At 37.5% G+C, this 23,655-nt stretch overlaps 1 protein-coding gene across 1 annotated transcript in view; it reads left to right on the top strand.

Annotated features, from left to right (window-relative positions):
- Window positions 1-23,655, top strand: part of Nlg2 (Neuroligin 2) — a 183,637-nt gene that overhangs the window by 55,751 nt on the left and 104,231 nt on the right. The window contains exons 3-4 of the mRNA XM_069048059.1: window positions 1,524-1,864; window positions 9,065-9,282. Coding sequence (XP_068904160.1) covers window positions 1,611-1,864; window positions 9,065-9,282 — 472 coding nt within the window. The 5' untranslated portion in view covers window positions 1,524-1,610. The remainder of the gene's footprint in view (window positions 1-1,523; window positions 1,865-9,064; window positions 9,283-23,655) is intronic.

Below are 23,655 nucleotides of genomic sequence, written 5' to 3'. Positions count from 1 at the left end.
GCATCACAAATTTTGTTAGGCTCATATTTACGCGTGAATCACCTTGTATAGATTTCAGATTTTTGTAATTTTTAAATAACAGAAATATGTCTTCTCGGGCTCCGATGCATCCGCATTTTTTTTATATTCTTCTTGATAAATATAAAATTTGTTTTTGAAGCTGGTATAATTTTACGAAAAGCAAAAGCATATTTTTCCAAATTTTTGCTAGTAAATTTTCGAAGGTGAGCTTAATGGTTACTAGTCTAATTAAATGTTGTAGAGCTTCCTATAAATTTTTACAATTGGAAAGCTCCAAGTAAGACCAAAGCGAGTACTTCTACCGACAAAAGCAATGAATGAAAATTTTGATCTTGGGAATTGTTTGACAATTTGTGAATTGAATCCCTTCATGAATTAATTTTGGAATTAGTATCCAGTACCGAAAGTATTGTCAATATGATTAGTTTTCTTTTTCTTTTTAGTTGTGGATTTGCAATATTTTTCTAAATTTATTTATTTCATGGAGACAACTTTAATTAAAATCCACATGATGGAATCTGCACCAAACAACACAATGTAATACCTCTTTTTCCATTTCGCCAATTTTTTAAAATTATTTTTCCATAGCACATCTGCAAAACATCAAAGTGTTCATTTTTTTTTTGGCATTTAATATCAAAAATATTAAATATCATTATAACGCATGCGGTGTTTCTCTTTGAACATTTCATAAAAAATATTCCGATAAAATTTGAATGTATAATTTTCCTTCGGATATTTTATTAAGCGAAAAAATTATTTCATAATTTTTTGAATACCTTCCGGGTTATTAATCATTTCTGAACTTCAAATTAATTTTTTTTTTACGTTTAAATTGGCCAATAATAAATTTGAGGTTAAACTGTACAATTTATAACAAGATGTCTTGACCAGAATTTGGTTTACTTAATCGGACAGTCATTGTATAGCTGTTGATCTGTTGGATGTAATTATTGTTATAATTAATTATAATTATTATTAACTAATTGAACAACTATGAAATTAAGAAATTAATTCCAAAATTTTCACGTTTGATGCTTTTTAAACTTCTTGTGAAGAAAACGAGAGAATTGTTAGTATTAGAACAGGATAAATTTCATTCATGGCATTTTTAGCTTTAATAAGTCGTATTTTTGTTTGTAAAATCTTACGTAAATAACCAGGCAATCCAGAATAAACAAATTTTTATTCAGCAGATTTTGCTTGGGGCGCAGACAATTCCTTAAGCCGAAAACGTGCTTTTGCAGTCAGTCGAGACAATTGAGTAAGTCTGTGGGGAGAAGAAATTCGCGAAAAAGTTGTAACAGTGCAATAGCGGGGCGCCCCTTTGCCATTCAAATCATCTGTCTAATTAGCCCGCCAGTTCCATCAAAAAAATATTAGCAGAAGGCCCTTTTGAAGTTTTTTCGCGGTCCTCCCGTCGTTAGAAAAGCACATTAATTAGCGTGCAGCTTCCCGTCTCCCTTTATGACGGCCTTAATTTAAATTGTTTCCTTTTTCAGATCAAATCCTGCAGTAATCCTGCTAGTTCCGAGGAGGGATAATGAGGCAGCAGCGTAAATGCCGTGAGCGTCATCGGTGGTGACGTCATGCGTGTGCTAAGGACGCTTCTTTCGAGACAGTTGAGTTCCGTTTCCGCGTTCTTCTGTGCCATGTGGGTGATAGTGGTAGTGATCCTGGTGGAGGACTCTGGCGCCGGCGCCTCCCTCCTGGTGCACAAGTACAGCACTCGGGTGGTGCGGACTAAATATGGGCCCCTGAGGGGCGTCATGATTCACATCAATCCACCAGTCGAGGCGTTCCTGGGGGTTCCTTACGCGACGCCCCCAGTCGGCAGTCTTAGGTACGTTCAACATTACTTATGGCACGGAGAGGAATTGAAATGTAAATGCGCCGAATTTATAGGTGCTCCATTATTCACCGCACGCCCAACTCCCGAATGTGTGTCGGGATATTTTTTCTGATGGCCTACATGAAACATTAAAACTGTTTTCGCTACGCTTTCATCTGGGACGTTTTGCATCACAAAGTGTCACAGATGCGATATTTCGCGCAAGGAAAGGCTTCAGAGCCGCGTTAAAACCCGTCTAAGGACGAAATTAATTTTTCAAGAGGAGTGATTTAAGCGGGGACCGCTAGTTGGCCCCGAGATTTACGACGAGGTACTAAGAGAAATCTTAAAAGAGAAACTAGCCGGCCGCGCTTACGATGTGGGAAAGGTGGGAGCTTTTGTGAAGCTCGAGGGATTCTAGAGACAAATAAAATTTTTGGTTCGTAAACAGACACTCCGCCAGGGAGGACCGAGGTGACATGTGCCAGTCAAGGTAGAATCTGTGATTGTTTGGCCCAGACCAATTTTCAAATTATTTGACAGGTAACGAAGGTTTCGTCCTTACATTGGTCAAAAGAAAATTGTGAATTGGATTATTGTTTTACTTTTAACTTTGTCACCGTTTGGTCCATTCGCTAGGTACAGTGTTGGATTTTCTCATGGGCTATGAATCGTATCTTCGCAAACGACGAATATCGGCGCTACAAACCGACCAGAAAACATCGTCATTCGTTACGTTAGTCCCGTCTCTCTCTCGTCTATTTGCATGCAAAGTAGTCGACGTTTTCAGTTTTCATTTGCTGATTTATCGCTCTACCTTCGCGCAGATATTTCCAAGGTCACAGCCCATGAGAGAATCCAACACCTCTAGTTTTATCCTACAAAATGTGGCGGAGGAATTATATTTGGAAATTTCATAATTATGCGGCTCAGAATTTGCAAAAAATAGTATTTTTGACAATAACACGTTTATAATTGTTCCTACGATAAAAACTGTTCAGAGAAATTTTGTAGATTATTTCCTTCATCTGTTTAGCAACCAATTGCGTGACAAATATTGACAAATAAAAACGAGAAAACAAAAAATAACCCGATAAAATTTCTCTAAAATGCACATGTGCAATAATCTGATAAAAAATCTCGGTACCTGATTTTTTTTTTTTAATAAATTATTTTGAATAAAAAGGATTGGAAATAATGCGTTTGGTTTCATTCTATTCAGGAAATAATCAAATAATACCCCTCGTGCAAAATTTTAATATCGGACATTTTTTTGCTAATGAACTCAAACATCCATAAATTATTCGGTCAAAAGACCAATTATCAAATAAAAGCCCTCGACTTCGTCTCGTGCTCTTATTTGCTAATAATTGGTTTTCTGACCTCATTTATGGATGTTTTCGTTCATTAGCAAAAAAATTTTGCACTTGGGATATAATATGTGATTATTAATTAGTGAACAAATTATTTTCTATAAAAATTTTCGTATGACCAATAGTTTGCGTAATGTGGCCATTAATACTTTGGTCTGTTTTCCAACGCCAAAATATTAAATGAAAATTCTTGTAGGGCAATTGTGGTCTTTCTGATTTTCCAAATTGAACCGCTTCGTATGAAAATTTAATTTTTCCTGTTAATCCTTCAACACGAGCCTATTTGGCAAAAATACGACTGGTGGAAACTTGCAAAATAACAAAGCGCAATCCATCTTGTGCCCTTTAGCAGCGAAAGACTGGTCCCGCGGGTCCCATCTTGCACTTCTTGTTTACTTAAGCCCTGTTAATAAGAGCTCGCGCTTTCTTCGGCGCCGGTCTAATTGCGGTGGAATAAGACAGTTTCCCGAATTAGGTAAATGGAAACGGGGGAAGTGCAAGAGATCGTCTTATTCGCCATACTAAAACAAATGACGAGATTATGTTAAGTGTGTTAAATGGAACTAACTTAATCTTTTTCCATGGCGCAACGCTGACGAAATTAAATTTCATAATCCGCTGGACCACCACTAAAATACGCGTTTTAATTACGCTGACTTAAAAATATGCAAATTCGTCTAGCGATAATACCTTTGGAAAAATTTTCCAGCGTTTTCGGTGGCGTTATTAAAATTTATATTGCGCTAGGTTGAGTCGAAATGGCGTCGATGATAGTTACGGCGAGCTTAATTTCCACTTGAGCTTGTTCGTAGACAGCGACGGCCGTTTGCTAGACAATTTGTGGACAAGAAATTTCTTCGGAGAGGTTCCCGATAATGCGGACTTCGACATGGAGTCGCGCTGTGGTTATGCCACTCGATGTACTGTCTCCGAAGTTAAACACCGAATACATGGCACCGAGTTAATTGCAACTAGTTAAATTGGGTTAGACTGTGATCCACTCGCAGCCCGAACACGTACTATGTCACAGTCAAGGGGATTACCGCCCGTGGATGGTAATTTGATTGGGGTCTATGATGCAGTTTTTCATTCAAGAATGAACATTTCAGTTTTCACCAACTCACGCCACACTCGGATTTAATAAAATTAATTCAAATAGATATACAGAGTGTATCAAAACGATCGTATATTATCGTATAGAGTAGAGTGAGAGGAACGCGAAAAAAATAATACAAATGTTCTCCTGATGCTTTTTTGTTTTTTCTTATTTTTCCAAATTTTGATTTTTTGGTTGACATATACAGGATGACCCAGAATGGATCTGCAAAATTTTAACCACGAGCTACCGGCTTCATGTAGAACTCGGAAAAAATATTTAAAAAAATCTATGTCAAAAAATAAAATGACATTTAATTTTTGAGCTACAATTTTTTTAAATTGCTTTTAGTCTTCTAAGTTGTCCCACAACCACAGCTAAGAAAAAGAGATGTTGGAAAAAATTATTCGGTTATCGTAGTAGATTATATCACTCTACTCATTAAGAGAAGAAGTGAGTTTTTTTGTGCTGAGCCCAGAGATTGAAGACCGAGACGGAGTTGAGGTCGCCAACTGGCCCTGCAGCCTGTATTTACAAAGACCAGCCAATGTAAAAATTGTAATCTAATCAAATTCTGCTGAAATAGCAGAAGTAGAAATAATAACTAATATTCTTGGTGAAAAGCTCAATACCCGCACCTGTCACATTATTACATGTGCTTACGCCGCCATTACACCCTTTTATTAAACCGGCGAGATTTTATATGTCCGCCAGACTGTCTTTAATGGCCCTGATAATTCCCATCTGATGAAACTCACCGGACCATCTCTCCAGCCCTTGAAGCACAACGACACTGACAGATTCCTTCCTCTCGGGCCTTGCCGAACTGATTAAAGTCGAAAAGTGCAGTATTTTTCGATTTGTATCTAGCAAGAAGCTGTCTCGTATATTGTCTGGATGGGTCTCCAGACGCTCGCGACAGATTTCGTTGCTACCCCCGCTCCAGGACTTGTTTAACAACGCACTGACATAATTGGAGGCGACACCCTTAATTTATGACTAATCAAAAATCGATTTCCATCATCCGCATCGGAGCGGTAACTTCCGCAATAATCGGCCGTTTTGTTAAAAATTAATTCGGTTTGCGTCTTTTGCCGATAATTAATTAAATTTGGCCCGGGAAGGGTGGCGGCGCGACTGACGATCGAGGGAGAGCGTGCCGCTTACTCTGCATAATTTCTTTATTTGGATGTTTGTAAATTTTTGATGAAATGGGACGTCCGGGACCGCGGAAAAATATTAATTCGGAGGGTGGTGGCAAGAGCCCGCTGCACTTGGCCCAAAATAACAAGCGCTCGGAGGGCAAAAAATACGGGACAAGATTAAATTCGATTATTTTTTAACTCGCTCAACTCTTGCTGCGTTTCTGGAGTTTGTTCGAGAAAGTCGACATCAAAACGTGTTTGTGTTTAATTTTAGTGGAAGTTTTTACGTGTCTAGACGTACTAGCTCGATGCCATGTTTAATTACACGTTATGCATATGCAGTTACGCCATAAAAGCTCTGAAACTTGCTCTGTAAGACTTTCTGCTTCCTCTATTTGCATTTGCCAGTAAAGTTGGCTAATTATTATATTCAGAAGCTAATTTGCGAGAACGTTTACGCATGCATGCTGAAACCATAGCTGTGGTAATCCATCGGTGGGTTAACCTCAAAGGAAGTTGCCGCAACTTTGGGACGCACGTTTTTGACAAAGTTCAAGGCCCGAAATATTTTTTTCCGTTTATGTATTTTTTGGCAGTGGTGGATTTTGTTGCAGATAATTTTTATTTAAATGTCAGAGTAAATCTGACCGAGTTTTGTAATTTTGTTCTCATGTCAGTGTGACGGGCGAGAGAAGATCGCAAACAATATCGACAGTGGCTTTCGAATGCTTCACCAACAGAAGCTCACAAGGGACGAACTTTCAACATATGAATAGGAGATAACAACGGCGGTGAAGGATATAAGGATATAACAATTTACCTTTCTTTACATAAAAGGATCTTGTCGCTTTGGAGCGAATCGAAGAGAATTGATTAAATTTGTAGGAATTCGTTGAATTTATTCAACCGGCGAAAATTTACCGCACAAATTCCTTTAACTGAAAATGAAGGTTTTTCCAGTCGGTCCGACTATTCCACACTTTAATTAAAGCGGCGAATTTCGAAGTGAAAGCGCAAAAATTAGTCGACTTCAGCAGGAAGTTGAGTTCTGCGAGCGTGTTCCTCAGACTTGGCTAATAAGAGATTTTTTGGATAAGCCACGCGTGCAGTTGTCCTCGTTATTTTGTATTGGAGGATTTTCGGTACCACCTTTAAATTTTCTCTCTACTTTTCATTCTTCTCTTTTTAAAATCCGGAAACAGCAGTCCAGGAAGAAATTGATCCTTGAAAGTATTCAGCATTATTGCACAGATTTGTTTGTCAGACAATTCCTTTGTTAAAGATTGGTAGATTTATTACCGACTCTAAGTCTACAGGGTAATTTCAGAAGTGAAAATAAGCCCGGTGGAATTGAAAATGCAACCCACAATACATTTCCAAAGTTAACGTGGCTATTTTAAATATCGTATTGTTTTAAAATGAAGTTATGAATCCATGATGGCTTTGCTTCCAATAATTTTATTTGTCACAACTGACATTTACGAAAAACTTAAAATACGACGACTAAAATGTATTCGAACGATGAGAAAACAGACATGATCTTGATTTATGGCGAATCTAATAAAAATGCTTCTGCCGTTGCGCGTTTGTGCAAACAATAAACACAGCTAACCATGTTTTATGTTTTTAAAAAGAAATACACATTCACGTTAATTTTGCAAATGTATTGTAGGTTGCATTTTCAATTCAGTCGGGCTCATTATCACTCGTGAAATACCCTGTATTATGAACTATAATTCAATTCAGGAGCTTTTTTATCGGATAATTTTCGGTTTTCAAGCTTATTGCCTGCAGTTATGAGGAGAAAAATTGTCACGACGCGATTTTGTAAGATTTCTCCATGGTAAATAATCCTTGAGTTGTTAAACCAGAAAATTACCTGGCCACAAAAAAAAACAACAAATCAAACTAAATCAAATAATCTACTTAACTTTGTTGCCAGTATGAAAAAACAAGAACCATCTGCTAAGAGTTGGTCACTTTAGTTTTTAAGTAATTAACAAATTACAATTGTAATTTAATTCCTTAAATTCCATCCTTTAAACCGAGTTTTACACAAGTTGTGTGAATTAAACGTAAATTAAGAATCTTTAAATTTAGAACATATTATTTTATACAAACATAAATATGCCACTGATTGCTCTATGCTGTTATAATAATATGTAGAAAGAAGTAATAAAAAAATATTTTTTTTTATAATAATAATCTTCTGGATCTGTTTTAAATTCAAATTCACTTCATGAAATACCTCACAAAACTGACAACTTTTGTAAGAAAGTTATTTCCTACTGAAATGGTTTTACGAGCTTTTAGAAGAGATGACAAACCCGTCTGTTAAATTCTGTAATTTCATCTTTCGCAAAAAATCCTCCAAGAAATCCATCCGAATTAACTTTTCTCAACGGTCAGAATTTGTTTCTGATTTGCTGTTAAACTTTCAGTACCCGTCAGATAGACAAGTTCAAGCTTAATTCATTTTACAAGATTGTTTCAATGCCATTCACAGCAAAGCTACAATTCTCTGTTACAAATTTTAAATTTTACTGTGAATCATTTGCCGCGAATCGTATCTATGTGAAAATATTGTCCAGGTGATGTTTAAAATCTCTGGACCAGTTCTTAACCACTTGACATAAAGGTACAGAATCACCAAATACTTCACTCATATCCCTGAGGATTTCTTGAGACGGCAAACCCTGTTGAGAGAAGTGTTTTATTGCTGCTTTCAACGTCAAGGACGATAAATGTTGAATCTTAATAGATTTCAAGAATGCAATTTCGTTTAAAAATTACAAAATTATACGGTACATAAGCTTAATTGATAGTGACAGTTCAATGATGCCAACACTCTTAAATTAAATAAGTAAAGTTTTTTTTGTAGAAACTTGTACACTTTCTAAAAAGATGTGCAAATATATCGGGTGCTCATTTAAATGTATCCTCAAAGTTGGCGTTAAAGAGTCGATTGTGAACGCACCAGAGTAAAAACACAAACAACCGAAAAAGTGAGTTTAGGTTTAAACAGCTGAGCCATGATCTGTAATCCATGGCGCGTTCACAATCGACTCTTCAGCGCCTACTTTGAGAATAAATTTAAATAAACAACCAATACAAATATTTGAATCTTTGAAGTGTTATTATTATTACTCTTGTTTCTTGCTGGAACACTGAGTACTGTGGCCAAGCGCCTGGCGCGACACTTTACAATCGGGAGGTCCCGGGTTCTAACCCCTGTGTCGCCTGACCAGGTGTGGGTTTTTTTCAGAGGTTTCCCCACACCATATGTTTCATATCATAGATAAGGCGAATTCTGGGTCAATATCAACCTCTCAAAACCTACCACCTTCCTTCCGCACCCATCATTCCCGTCAGGGTGGTTGAAAAGGCTCTAGAAAGTCTCAGCAGCCCGCCCCCCTTCGGGGGGGAATGAAAGATGTATCCGGAAAAGTCCGCACAGGAGCAATTTTTTCATTAGTGAGTACTGATAGCGCCAACCTTTTTTGACTCCAAGAATCATCTCGTAAACATTTGCACGTAGGCCATGTCTTTTGCATGTGTCAGGACAGTAGGTTACTGATTAGTTCTTTTGTATCCTCAGGTATATGCCACCAGTTACGCCTTCGATATGGAAGAACACTCGTCTCGCGGACCGTTTCGGTGCAGTGTGTCCTCAGCGTCCGCCGGATATAGGAAACAGGTCGGAAGCCCTGCTAGAATTCCCAAGAGGAAGACTGCTGTACTTGGAGAAACTCCTGCCTCTACTTGCCAATGAAAGCGAAGACTGCCTCTATCTCAACCTCTACGTGCCCAGAACCGGTAAGCCGCGGAGATAAGTCCCAATTAGAATTTTTATGACCCCGCGATCCATTCATGTTTTTATGTATCGGCTCGGCGAAAGTGATTCATTAATAATAATCGGCCGAATTGATTTATTTTTCCTGATGTGCGTCCACCTACAATAAATTATTCCATCCCGGCCCGAATAATGTCCCAACAAATCGACAGACAGCCGTATTAATTATATTCGGAATTGATTGTTTATTCTCATTTATTAGTAGAATTAGTGGCCGATTCGTGGTGATAAATCGCCGGTTTTTGATCGATTTTATCGGTGCGTTTTCAAGGGTAAGCTTGTGCGTCGATCCGGAATCTAATTACAAATCCGGGAAGAACACGATAAGATGAAAAGGAAACATAAAATTTAATGTAATAAAATGGTGCTCTCCTCCAAGAACTTCCACTGTTACGGAGTTTAAGTGGTTTAGAAATAATATGGATCCTATCTAAACTTTCCTCCACTTATTCGTCCGTGTGAGGTAGCCGCGCAAAAAAGAAACCGTCCAGACGCGCCCTTACAAATTATTTAAATTTGTTTTCTCGATTTTTAGCCAAATTTATAATCTCGCTGGACACATTAATGTCCCTTAATCTTATTTATTCCATTTCTGCGTAATGGGGTTCTCCTAGTGAGAATTGCCGAAACGTTTTAGCTTGTTTTTATCGGGATATTATGATAATTTACAAGGTTTGAACAAGTTCGTATCAGAAAAAAAATCTGCAAAAAAAGTTATATCTTGAACATTTTTGGTTTATAATTCTTGCAGCTTTTTACTCCTCCATGTTCTGAATCTTAATTTTCTCTGATTGCTGCGGGCTATGGAGCAAAACAATATGACTCGTATTTTACACCGAAAATTGTTTTCTTGTTTTTATGGAAGAAAACAGTTCAGATCTTTCGTTTTTGCGTGGTGAGTAATTCCAAAGAAAACTTGAGTATTCAGTTTACATCATCGACTTTAAAATTCCATTAACTTCGGATGTAATAAATTATTAAACTTAAATAACAAATTCGCTGTCTATCATTCCATTTTTCAACTTGATTAATTTTATCTGGTATAAACAACAATACAATTTAGTTTTACTATTTTCCCATCAATGCGGATTGAAACATTAAAAGTAATTAAAAATTGAAAACAATTTTTAGCCACTGTTCATGATTGATTCAATCCAATGTTCCAAATATTATTTTACGCATTTTGTATGTTTTGCAATTATCTACAAGTTTCTTGATCAATCCTTATTTATTCTCTTTAGCTTTCAATATGACAAATTCAGCGAATTTGTTAAAATTTGAGTTAGGAATTTCAAATGATTTAGCTAGTTTACTTTATCTGGCGCTCGTCAACGGAGATAATAACTTTATCTGCCGCTCGTCAGCTCGCCAGATGCCAGAGCATTATCGAGCCAGCAGTATAATATAATATTTTACTGACATTTGAAGAAAAACATATTAACTGAAAATAAGCAAGCTGTAAAGACACAAACTGAGAAAAACTATTTGGAAAAGAAACAAATTGACAGACTGAGGGGCAGTAAAATGCGATTGGGTTGGTTTTTCTGCTCAAAAACTTATTCGTATTATCCACTGGTGACATCTTAAAAAAATTCCTGTTCCCAGATTCCATGATATCTAACTGTAGAAATAGTAACTATAGTTAGTGCTATTAAGTCTTAGGTAGGTGCCGTTCGCTCCAGAATCTGCAGCTCCATTACCCAACTCCCCTAACTATTTGTTAAAAGAGCTGTACATTTTACAAGTGGTGGGATGGGAGTCGTCGTTCCGGAGATAAAACAGTTGCGAAGTCGCAGTTTTAGGGATGCCGGTGGTGCTTTCGCAGTTTAAAACCGCCTCCGTAGGTGGCGTTATTGCATGGTATTTTAAAGGATGTGGGGCAAGGTCGGACAATACGAGTGCGGTATGCATCGCCAATGATTCTGGTCGCCGTATTGTACCTCACGTACGATATTATCCCCTGGAATCCTACATATTTATGAGTCTAGTGCTTTTTACTTCATCTTCCAATTTATCCCGCAGGAACTTATGTCTGGGATCGTCCGGTGAAGAATTTAGTGATATACAAGGAAATATGTCCTCGTATATTCTTGGCATTTGTCTAACACGAAGCTCTTGCATCGCGAATAAATCCCCATAAATAACGAAACATGGACGTATCACGTCGTAATGGCCCGAAGAGGTTCGCTAAATTCAGAATTTTAATCCATCGATAATTTTAACGAAACGTGCTTAACAACCATTCATTGGGGGCGGAATACTTCTCAATTGTAAATTTTTATGTTTCTCAATATCTTGTGACCATGAGCGTGACGTGACTGCATTTTGTGCCGGGCGGAGCTTCCCCGACTGCGAGAGCCCCAAGGAACTGGTATTTACATATCTACTCGATGTTATTTTTTAATTTGCGGAATTCGATTGACTTGGAATAGTACCCTAAGAAATCTCGTCACTTCTGTTCCTGGCGACGGATTGAAGTCTGAATACTCCACGTTGCAAAAAACTGATTCGAACTTGTTAAAAATGCATTACTTACGAGTGCCTCGTCTCCTCTTCCTCCGTTATTAAAAACGGGGCGTGTTGGCGGAATCTCGGCCACGATCCGGCTTTTCTAATGAGTTCGTCGAGTCCGTTGCAATTTATCTGCGGAATGGGTGCAATTATGAATCGGTTACATCCAGACCTCGCCGGAGCGGACATTTAGCATGCGACGAAATAAATGATCATTATTGACACGATGAATTGCTGCATTCGCCCCACTTTGATAAACGGTGCGTTCCATCGCGCCACCGCTCTCGTTTACGGAACAACGCTCTATTTACTTTACAGCGACGGAGGCGATTCCCTCGCAGATATCTCTTACCATTATTTCAGACATTTGCCGGCATGATGCATGCCCGTCCCGCGAAACTACCTTCAATTTAAGCGGGAATTCTTCTACTCAATTATCATCAAATAAAACTCATCGTCTTAATATGGGGAATCGTCAGCGCGCCAGCTTCGACGAAAACATGTTCCGGAGTAAATGGACGTGAATAACGAAACGGAGCTTTTCAGGGATTATGCGTTTACGATTCCTGCAAATGAAAATATCCGGCAAAAGAGATATATTATTAATGTATTAAAATAATGTAATATTATAGCGCATCTGACGCATTCTAGAGAATTATCGATATCTTAAAAAACAATTAAAATTTAGTTCTGGATAGCTGGGTTTATGTATACATAGAGTAGAGGTGTTGGATTTTCTCATGGGCAATGGGTTATATTTGCGCAAACGACGAATATCGGTCTCTCGTCAATTGCATGTAAAGTAGTCGACGTTTTCAGTTTTCATCTACAAATGTTTCACTGGTTTATCGCTCCGCCTTCGCGCAGATATTTCCAAGGTCACAGCCCATGAGAGAATCCAACACCTTCTAACTACCTAGCGATTGGATTATTTTCTCAAAAACCTGTGCAGATTAAGAGCAGGGAATAAAAATATATATTCCAAATATAGGAATTTATGAAATGAGTATTTAGTTGGATTTGAAACCTATATTTAACGGAACTATAATAATATTAAATGAATGCAAATTTGATGAAATTGCTGCATCAAATTTATGGAACAATCAAATAAATTGCAAAACTAAATTATTCTTTCAACATTTAATAACAACAAACTATGCAGTGCTAAACGTGCAGTGCAATTTGTATATATTTGTCCCAGGACTGCTAGTTGGGAAAATAAAATGAAGCAGAGAGTTCATTAAGTGCAAATATTAAAATCTGTCATAGATGCACGTCAGCTTGCAGTTGAATAATTACCAACACGATAAGTTAAGCCAACATTATTCTGCACTTTCAGCTGTGCTGAAAAAGTTAGGTAAAATTTGCAGCAAGGCAATTTTTCTGTATTTCGCCTCAGCGGAACTCGATTCGCTTACATAGCCGACCGACTTTAGTCAAAACAAAATTGATTCTTCACTTGGAAATTTGCTTTAAAAAAGAATCATTTTGGCTCACGACACGGGATAAACCAACACGAGAACACTGATAAAAGGGGAGTTTCGCAACGTTTAAAAGCGAATAAATGTCGTCGCACGGATCATTTCGCTCGCGTGACACAATTTATTCGAATATTACGTCGAAAAATGTAGTTTTTAAATTCGCCCCAAAACACATAAAGGCCGAGGGATGCAGATAATATTTTAAAATGACGATGTAAAGATTTTATAAGGCACGTGAGCCCCATATTTCCGGCCGGACTTAAATCTTTATTGGCCTGCAGTGACGTAGATAATTTTAACAAATGATATTTTTATTCAACCCTCTTTCGCGCGATTAATTAAAAAAATCAGATGCAAATCCACGGAGGGGAGAGAAAAATTTGCAACGTGACCAATTAAAAAATGTTGAGGCGAGCTGCGGGATTCAATTGGGGGTGGGGGTTGTTGCGTCTCTCTTGTGATCCAGTGCATGTTCTCTCCGAAGACTATTCATTACTCAAAGTGACTTCTTACAAAATGTACAAGCCCGGCGATTAATTCAGCTCGGTCTTATCTTAACGCAACATTTACAAGAACTAGTTCGGATCTCTTATTCATCCGTCTCGGCGGATCGAAAATTCAAAACACATAGAGCCGGCGGCGGCGAGCGCAACCGCCCCCGACTCGGCAGAAATTTTTCCTTTGGAATCAAACCGGCGAAGCGCCATAACCGCAATTATGCTCTAATTTATTATTTGTTTTTCATCGAGCAGCCGGGCCGCAACCGCTCCACTTATATTAAGTTATCAAAACAGCATCACGAAGTTATCTCAACTTCGAAGGGTTCGTAAATCTCCCCTTCAAAAATTTCTTCCGCCCGACTTGTGTGCTTTTTAATGCAAACACAACTCCGTCATTAGCGTGACCGTTATCAATGACAGATCCCGGATTTCATGCTGGTACCTGCACCGCCTTTATCTAGCTCCGTTAGCAAGCCAATTAGTGCCATCACCAAATTTAATCGATCGCTAATTTATCTGGAGTTCATGTGTTAACCTGTTATGGGACAATGCCGATTGTCCGGAGCCTGCGCCGGGCGCTGCGAACCGATTTAAATTATTTTTTCCGGGCACAGTTTCTCTTTCTTTTAATTATGAAAACCCCGGAGAAAATAATGAAGTTTGGGGCTCGAGCCGCGTTTCTCAACCAAAAGAAAAGTAATTGTCGGAATCTGAGATGAACTAAGACATTAGGGAAACCTCTGATGTATTTCGGAGGGCGAAAGGATGGATTTCAGTTACAGATAACGGTTTCGCTTTGTTGTGATTTTTCCAGGAGACCACTGATTTAGGACAAAGGCCTTGAAGGATTTTTTTGTCGGGCCAAATCCATCGCAAAACTATTTGCGGTTTACGCGAGCTTTATCAACACGCGATTTAATTCTGCAGGATTAAAGCATTCAGTCGGTGAAAATATTATTTTAAATTTATTAACAATGCGTTAGTGTCCGATAGAACGTCCACAATGGGTTTCGGATCGATTGAAATTATCGCGCCGAGCATATTGTTTGCAAATCCCAATTTATCGCCTCACACGGAGAAAAATGGCACCCGGATGAACAAATAGTCGCTGACAAAGTCCGAATTGGTGGAAAAAAATAATTTGACTCTTTAGTTACGTTGAAACCATGCCGTGGCATCTGACGAGCTGGCGAGCGGCAGATAAAGTTATTATCTCCGCTGACGAGCAGCAGATAAAGAAATTATCTCCGCTGACGAGCGGCAGATAAAGTAAAGTAGCTAATTCTGCAGTAAGTAGTACGCACTTTTTTTCTACTCTAAACGCAAGTAGTAACTCGAGTGCTCTCGAGGAGTATTGTTGGGTGCGAAGTTCCTCCCGTACTTTAATTCTATTTTTGATAATTGGGAGTTGTGGGGAATTGTGAGTTAATTAATTAACTGGCAGAGTCGGCCTGATCACTAATTTAAGGCGCAATAAAAGTTTTAGGGAATATTTTCGAGGTGAGCAGTCTGAATAACCTCGTTACCGAGTTGATAAATTTTGTAGGAATTTTGGGCAGCGATGAGTGAATGTTTCAGGTGGAGTGAATATAAAGCGCATTTTGAAGGGTGTGTAGCCACTTAAGAACAGTGGCCGTAAAATTAAACGGAAATCCAGTTGGGGCGCATTTCTAATGTTCCTTCGGCTTTTATTGACCCGTTCCGGACGCCCCGGAAAAACTTGGACAAAGTATGTGAACTGTGTTTACAAACAAGATGAATTCCAATTACATTCTTTTAGGGGAGGCTACAGATTAAGATAATTATCGCGGCCGGATTTTATCAGGGAGATGTATTTTTCCCTTTTAGCCCTCGGGCTCGGATATGGAATGATCGCGATTAATTTACCTTAAATGCTGCATGTCGCTTTTATGTGTCCTTCCTCTCAGAAGTGAATTTTAATAATTAAGACAATTAATGTGAAATAACAGCGCTTTGAGAGAATTTCTGATTAAATGAAGGAAAATTGTGAATAAATAATTAATTAAAAAGGACGAGACAATTTAAATTCGGCAGAAGGTAGCTCGGAAACTTGAGAAAGTAATAAAGAGAAAAATAAATTTTCACTTTTATTGCTCGCTTATCATTTATTATTAATTTTCACATTTTTATCTGAAGCGAAATTTAAATATTTTCAACATTTTTGTGCTCTCAAATGCTCAACTCTCATCCGCTTCTTTATTATATTATCATCGTTGCAATTTAAGTAAATTAAACAGGTAAAACATTTCGGAATAATAATACACAAACGCCGTTTTATGTAAATGTTCCTTGGTATGAATATTTTGTTTTATGGAAGCTGTATCATGTTTACGTATTTCCTGGAAGGTACAAAAATTATGCTTTATTGTGGCGTAATTTTTGACTTTACTACCCACTAAAAATTTAAATCAACGTTTATGGTTCCTAGTTATTCATGGCCAAACTAAACAGCTATCTGGACTCTTCATTCTGACTTCCTCTTTATTGCCACTGGCAAATCCAAAACATTTCTACAAAATTATTTTCACAAAGATATCTTAATTATTAATTGCGAAATTTTGGTGCGGAGGCTTGCCTCAGCGTAAGTTTAGTTTGTAGATACAGAAGTTACAGGGGTAGCTATGTTATTGTAAATTTGTATAACAAACACAGAGAGGCTTTCTCATCCTCTTCAAATAAGAACAATGTTTACGTAAACACCAGAGTGTGTATTAATTACAGCAAAATACAACTTGTCCGGGTTCCAAACAGAACATTTTCAAAATTGTTCCAAACTAGTTTTGCTTTTTTTCGAGCGTCAAACAGTTGCTCACGAGCAAGTAATGAGGATTTCAAACCCCTAATTCATATTTAAAAGTTAACAACTCCTAGTTGAAATTGGGTTAGAGTTTGTTGAAGCAAATTGTGCGGTGAAGCGAAAATTTTTCGACGCTTTTAAGACCAATAATACCTGAAACAAAATTGGCATTTGTCAACATTTAAATGGTGCTTTTCCAAAGCAGGAAATCTTAAATATGAAAAGTGCACGAGTTAGTTTTAAAACTGTTTTATTGAATGGAACAAGCTCATGCCGAGTTGAGAAATTTTATTGATGACTAACTTTATGTCTGAAAGTTTTTAATAGAATTTATTGAAATTTATAATGTTGAGTGAACCAAATGTAAATGTGACCAACTCAATCGATGCTTCATCCAGAAATCTCCAGTTTACTTTAAATAATTATTAATATAGAGATCTACACTTTATGATTGTGAACAACATTTCTCTACAAAAAGAATAAGCCCAATAAGGATTCTCAGGTACGTTATATTTATAAGGAGCTCGTGTTTCACAACTGTTACAAAACTTTTTGGTCAAATATAACTTCTTACACTGTTAGAGGACTTGTGAAACTATTTCTCTGTACATAAATATTTTTAAACTTGCTTTTTCGGTGCTATTTGAGGTTAGGTTATATTTTACCTGAAGTAGCGCTTTTTGCTGTTTTACTCTCTAGTGGATAAAACGCCTATTTCTCAAGCTCCCTTTCCAAGCACTCTCATTTGCATGTTAAGTAGTAAAATTTATGCTAAAATTGACTCAACTCTAAGACTGTGTATTTATTTAAAAACAAACATAGTTTCTGTCAATCTAACAATAAAAATTATATTTTCACAGTTCTGTAATAGTAATCGAAAAGGCTCTGTGGAAAACCTTCACAACATTTTTTTATTAGATTTCTCATATTATACTGAATTACGGATCAGCAGAAGAAAAACTAATTTACCTTGAAACATGCGGTCTTGCAGTAAAACCACTCTCAAGACAAAAAGTGATGATTTTGTCTTATGCTAGAGAAGGGCATAAAAGTTTACTCTGAAAGGTAGTAAAACTAAAAAAATGAGAAAATTTCTTTTGTAGAGCCCTAATAAAAAGTCCTTTGCACCTCTCTTTTCAAACCAAAGTATTTTTATTAAATTATATGAAAATATTCACAGCTGAACTTCTGAATTTGAGACTCATTTCAATTAAATTTTATTCAAAAAAATGTCTTTTGTCGAGAATGCTGCAAACAAAAACATGTTACTGTGGGATTTGAATTTAAATTTTCATTTAATCGGAAATTTTCCGTTGGCTGAAAATTAAATAACAAATAAGTGAGGTAAATAATTAATTTTACAAATTTAAATAAAATTAAAATTACTCGAACCATTTTTGTAGCACGGATTATGTGATCCGATATGATTTATATCGCTTTTACAATTATCTCCGCTCAAAAATTTCAGCAAAAAATCCCTGTTGTGTAAATTTGCACAGCACAAAGTAGATATTTCATTTTCATAATTTGCGGGGCGGTTTCACTTGAAAAACGTTGGATACTGGACACAGCCCCCAATGAATAAAATCATTTTGCTCGATACATCCCTAGAAAGTGAGTCTGTATCCATAGCTACCAGTGGGTGAATGTTTCTCTTTCACTTCACTTTCGCTAATCGTTTTTCGCTCACTGTCTTTCGCTCACTGGTTTTCATTCACGCATACCTAATTGAAATTTGCAGCTTTTTTGTCTGTAATCAACTGTAATTTCGTCTTGCATAGATGACTTGTAATGACACTTGCTCCAAATTGTCAAAAAAAAAAACGTATCTTGTACATCTAAACCAGAACACATTATATTTGTCCCCCGTGTCTTTGGTTTATTTAAAACAGAGTAATATTTTGCAGAGGAGGCTGTAATTCATAAAGTGAAAGCTTCAGCGAGCCTCCCACGAGAATTTCTTGCAATCTTTCGACTCAATCAACAATGTCGAAAGCTCATCCCAGCGGCCACAAATTACCCAATAATGATGTGCCTTTAATTAGGTAATGATTGATGCGGGTAGTGTCAGTGATGACAGACAGCATCCCTTTCGGGTACCTTGCGCTGCAGAAAAAGCTTCACGTCTGGAAATGCAGCGCAAGGTCCCGGAGCCGTGCGCCTCTTCGGAAGAGCCGAAGAATCAGTTTTCCGAATTGTCAAATTAGCGTCAAAAGGAACCGTCTGTTTACCTGGAGAAAAAGCGAGCGTTCGCCATTCAAAGGTGCATTACTGATGCGGAATCACAACCGAAGTGTAGACAAACGGAGAAAGCGTATATAAAGCAAATTGATTGATTTATGTAACAATAACGGAAAAGGCTCACAAAGGGCGAGGGGCGAAGAACAAAGGCCGGTATTTTATGATGACATTGTGAAATTTCGATATTAATTGGTTCTTTCTGTTACGTTTCCAGTGTTGCTAATATTATTGGCAAGCAGGGCCGGTGAAAACGTGGTGATGTATCGGCCACCGCTACTCAATCGCTTTGAATTATTGACACAACCCCGTCGGTCCTGCAATTTATACCAATTTTAAATGATGGCCGTGTAGAGCAACGACTTTTCGTGATTTATTCACGTTATTTGTTAATAACGCTTCACACGAGCCGAACGTGTCGCCACTTTTATTCGATTATGCGAGCCGGCCTCTTGGGTTGTTTTCCTTTTTCCTGCTGGCTCCATAATTCAGGTTTCCATTAATGTCGGCTACTGCTGCGGCCTCTTCCGCGATGGTTTATCCTCAACAGTGTTTCCTTCCGGTAAACAAGGCCATCGAGGATTTGAATATTGCGTGCGAGCTACTTTATCCCTTTTTCTTACTTTATTATTTTTATAGCTACTTTCCGCACGAACGCGGCTGGAAACACCTCTTTCCTTATATACGATCGAAACCATTTGTAAGGCGGTCAGCCTGATCTTGGGGCTTCGGAGGGCTAAAATACTACTCCCGGGAGGCACGAATATTTCTACTCGTAAAACCGACACTCATCAACTATTTTTAAACAAAATAGAAGCAATAAAGAGAGGAAGTTGCCAAATACCGGTAGCAGCAAGTTTGCATTTATCTCAAAAATTTTATAGAATTTTTTCTTTCCTGACACACAGAAATATGCTACATGCTATAACAATGGAAATATGACTGAAAACCAACATTGTATACAAAAAAGCATTTTCAATTTAAAAGGAATTAAAGCCAACCCCTCACAATTTCTTCCGCTGGAAGAGGAAAAATTACAAGGCGCATTTTTTTTTATCAATTAAATATTTACATAATTACTGTATTAGTTACAGTTGCCACAAAGACGCGTGCTTTTCAAATAACCTTGCTGTCAGATAACTCAGATAAATTTTGTGTCTGCAAGATTATTTAAAATGTGACAACGTGATTTCCTCTGTGTATAAAGACAATTCAAATGATCCCTTTTGTTATGCTTACACAAAGCAAAATTGAAACAATCCAGTTTTAAGGAAAAAAAAATGGACTGATGATAAAGAAGTGATTCTTTTCGTTTTATTACTAATAATTCACACTAAATTAACACAATCTCCACATTGCAGAAAATTAACTTAACTGACTGTTGCTAATCGCTTTCGCTGGCCAATAAATAGCTATCACTAACTTCAATTAGCTAATTATGTGCTGCGCGTCATTTCCTCCTATCTGATCCGTTCCTGATTCAGGAAACACCGGAATTTCTCTTGCTAGCTCCGATGACATCAACTCCGGTCGCGACACAGGTGCGGAGTTAGGAGAGTCCCGATTATTCTTGCAACGATACAATACTTCTGGGGTTTGTTCTACGTCCAACTGCATTTTTATTTGTCTCAACAGGGTACTGGTGTTTTAAGAACAATTACTAAACAATTAATATGAAGCAATTTTGTTTTGTGATAAGTAAATAAATAAATAAAGTTCAAGGTATCAATAGATAATGACGAATTTTATGACATTCAGTATCAGTATGATAATGTGACACTTTACTGCACTAGTAGTGTAACACTGCGGTTTATTTATAATACTATTTTTTTCACTAAATAATTACTTCCTGCGAGTATAATTAATAGTGTATCGTAAAATGACACATTACGATATTTATACCGTGAATTTTCCCAGCGCATCCACCAATTTTAAAAATTTTCTACTCAGAAGTAGGTACAAAAATAAAAACTCCATACAATGTGTATACGTAGTTGTCTTAAATAATTAAAAATTGACACATTGCACGCTCAAGTTTTCTAGACGCACTTACAGTTTGTACTGCTTTAAATTCTCTTTTGCTTGCCAGAAAGTGGAGACATAAAGTCACTTAATTAATTATTTTACATTTGAAAGTTTTGCAATTTATGCATTTGCAATCTTTGCACTACGAAGAAATGTAGTTTCCTCCCTCGAGTCTCATAATAAAATATACAAAGTGCAATTTTGTCGTTCCTATTTTCCTAGTCAGCAGTGATTATTAATTTCTCTGATATTCCTCGGCTCATCTAAAATTTGTTACTTCAAAAATATTTTTATTATTAAATTCACATTTTAGTTCCCGTCAACTAGAGTGTACAGTGCGATGCACGATTAGCGGGAAACATTATGAAAGTTTGAGTGATCGTTGTAGAGGATTGTCTCATGGGCTGTGACCTTGGAAATATCTGCGCAAAGGCGAAGCGATAAAACAATGAAAAATCTGATGACGATGTTTTCCGGCCTACTTGAGACCGATACTCGTCGTTTGCGCAGATATGACTCATAGCTCATGAGAAAATCCAAGACCTCTAACTTGACTTTGTATTTTTTTTAATTTATTCAGATTAATAAAAGTTCGTTCCTCTTGAAGGGTCTTCGGATTTCTGTTTAAATTTTCAGTTGGAAATAAATTTCCTGAAGCCCGAGCTTTTATTTCAAGCCGTTAAGAGTTTCGACTGGTGCGAACTTGTTTGCATGAAGGTGGCAGCAAGTTGGGATTCGTCTGAAAAAATTCACGCCGGCAGGTGATTGAAAAGTTTTGATAAACTTGGCGTCGATATTGTATTTTTTGTGTCTCCCAGGGACGTTAGCTGCCTGGAAAAGCATAATAAGAGAAGTTGGTAAAACGTCATAACGTTGTAGGACTCCGGGACAGATAAGTCGATATCAGTACAAAACAGGCATCAGCTTTCAATAAAAATGGCTCTTTGCCGGGTTATTCTGACGTTTGCAGTGTTTCTTTTCCCAAGTTGTGACTTAATGAAGGGTGAAATGCCCCATCTCGAATTTCCGCCGTTAATCCGAATCCAGAAGAGGTAGCGACCGCGGAATTTGCATGCGGTTTAATAAGACCATGACATGTTAAGTGCGCCGCGAAAAATGATGTACGCGGTGATGGAGAGGATTGATACGGAGGAGAACCGCAGGAAAAGCCGCTTCGACAATGGAGTAATTTAAATTCCCGCTGAAATTCGCCGGACTGATGTATTCGCGCCGCCGAAATTGCCGGGACTCTCTTAATTTAATTTGAATGTGTTGTTGGCAAAGTACGTTTCCTTAAGTTGCTTCTTAACCTGTGCAATGTCGCGTAAAATCAGCTTTTAAAATTTGCGAGAGGGTTTTCCGTCATTATGGAAATTTCCCAAAACTTTTCACTATTGCATAAAAATGGGTTCCGTCGCGAATTCGGTGCCACCGACGACGTCCTCCGGATAAAACGCTCTCAGAATGGCTGTAAAGTTTTGGATAATAAACTTTGTTTACTTTTGACGGTGCGCCTACCACACGCACTTTTGTCAAACAAAAATTAAAATTCCGGAGCGCGGCCGCATCTGTAATAAACTTTGCCGACGTCGCTATATTTGTGCAGAAAAAATGACGGAAAACAGACGGTTATTGCGATGTTAATACAGGTAACGCATTTCCGGTGCGCCCCAGAGCGGATATTGCGTTTTCCACATTTTTTTACTCGGGCTCTTTACCTAAGACCTCACAAATGTTTCTAACATCGTAGTTGTCTGGGCGACTAATTTTAGGTGTGCCGCTTTATATACATACATTCATACATGACAGTTGACAGATTTCCGGCGGTAAAAACAAACTCTGCGGTACTAGCCTGTCCGTTACGAGGCTAGCGGCACATCCAAAATTTGTGTGGTTTTTCCCTTTTTGTTCTACGTTCTGGGTACAAATTAGTCCTCGTTTTCTCTAAAATAATGCAAATGTTAGTTACAGTTGCTATTTTTGTTGTTGTTGCGATAAATACAGATGTTTTGTTGTAATTTACATAGATGTAAATTTCCTGGAAAATGTGCAGACATTTGTCATTTTAACCTAAGCTTTATAAAAATTCCTTCAGTTTTCATTATTCCACTTTGCACATCCAATATCAACATTGACACCATTAAAACAATAACGTTGCCAGTTAGTATTTTATTAAACGTATATTATGTAAATAGCGGCGGCAAAATGCATAATAAACAAACTTGGTAGAGAATGAAGATAAACAAAGATGAATAAGGTAGTGAAGTCGTGTTGCTGAGAGCTGCAAAATCCACGACTTCATTAATATTCCTTAAACTACCCTAGACAGGGGTTTCATTAGTAGAAGAGAATATTTCGTTAAAGTGCACTTTCCAGCCGCTTTATAAAATTGTCGCGACGAAGATTTCTTTTATTAGGTCAGATAATTGAGACGAGGGTAAAAAAGAGGGATAATGAAGGGCAGATATGTTTTTATGAATATCTTGCCGTCTGTGCAAAAACCGTCGAGGATCCATTAGCGAGTTCAGTGATGGGCGTTGTTCAAAGAGGCTTTTAATTAATTTCGCCATTAATTATTGGTGACGTGGAGTTTTTGTCAATTTAATGGAACATTTAAACAAAATTGTTATTCTGTCTTGCCGGCCACAATCAGTTCGACATTCATCAATGTTTCCTGAAGTTACACAAACCAGGATGGTAACAATACATCAATATAATCTGATTACACCGCCTGTCTATAAAATAATATTGATGTGCTCGATT

Source organism: Tenebrio molitor, chromosome 5 (genome assembly GCF_963966145.1).
Source record: "Tenebrio molitor chromosome 5, icTenMoli1.1, whole genome shotgun sequence".
Lineage (NCBI taxonomy): Eukaryota > Metazoa > Arthropoda > Insecta > Coleoptera > Tenebrionidae > Tenebrio > Tenebrio molitor.
Note: the sequence above shows the minus strand (reverse complement) of the source record. Positions and strands in the feature narration are given on the sequence as shown.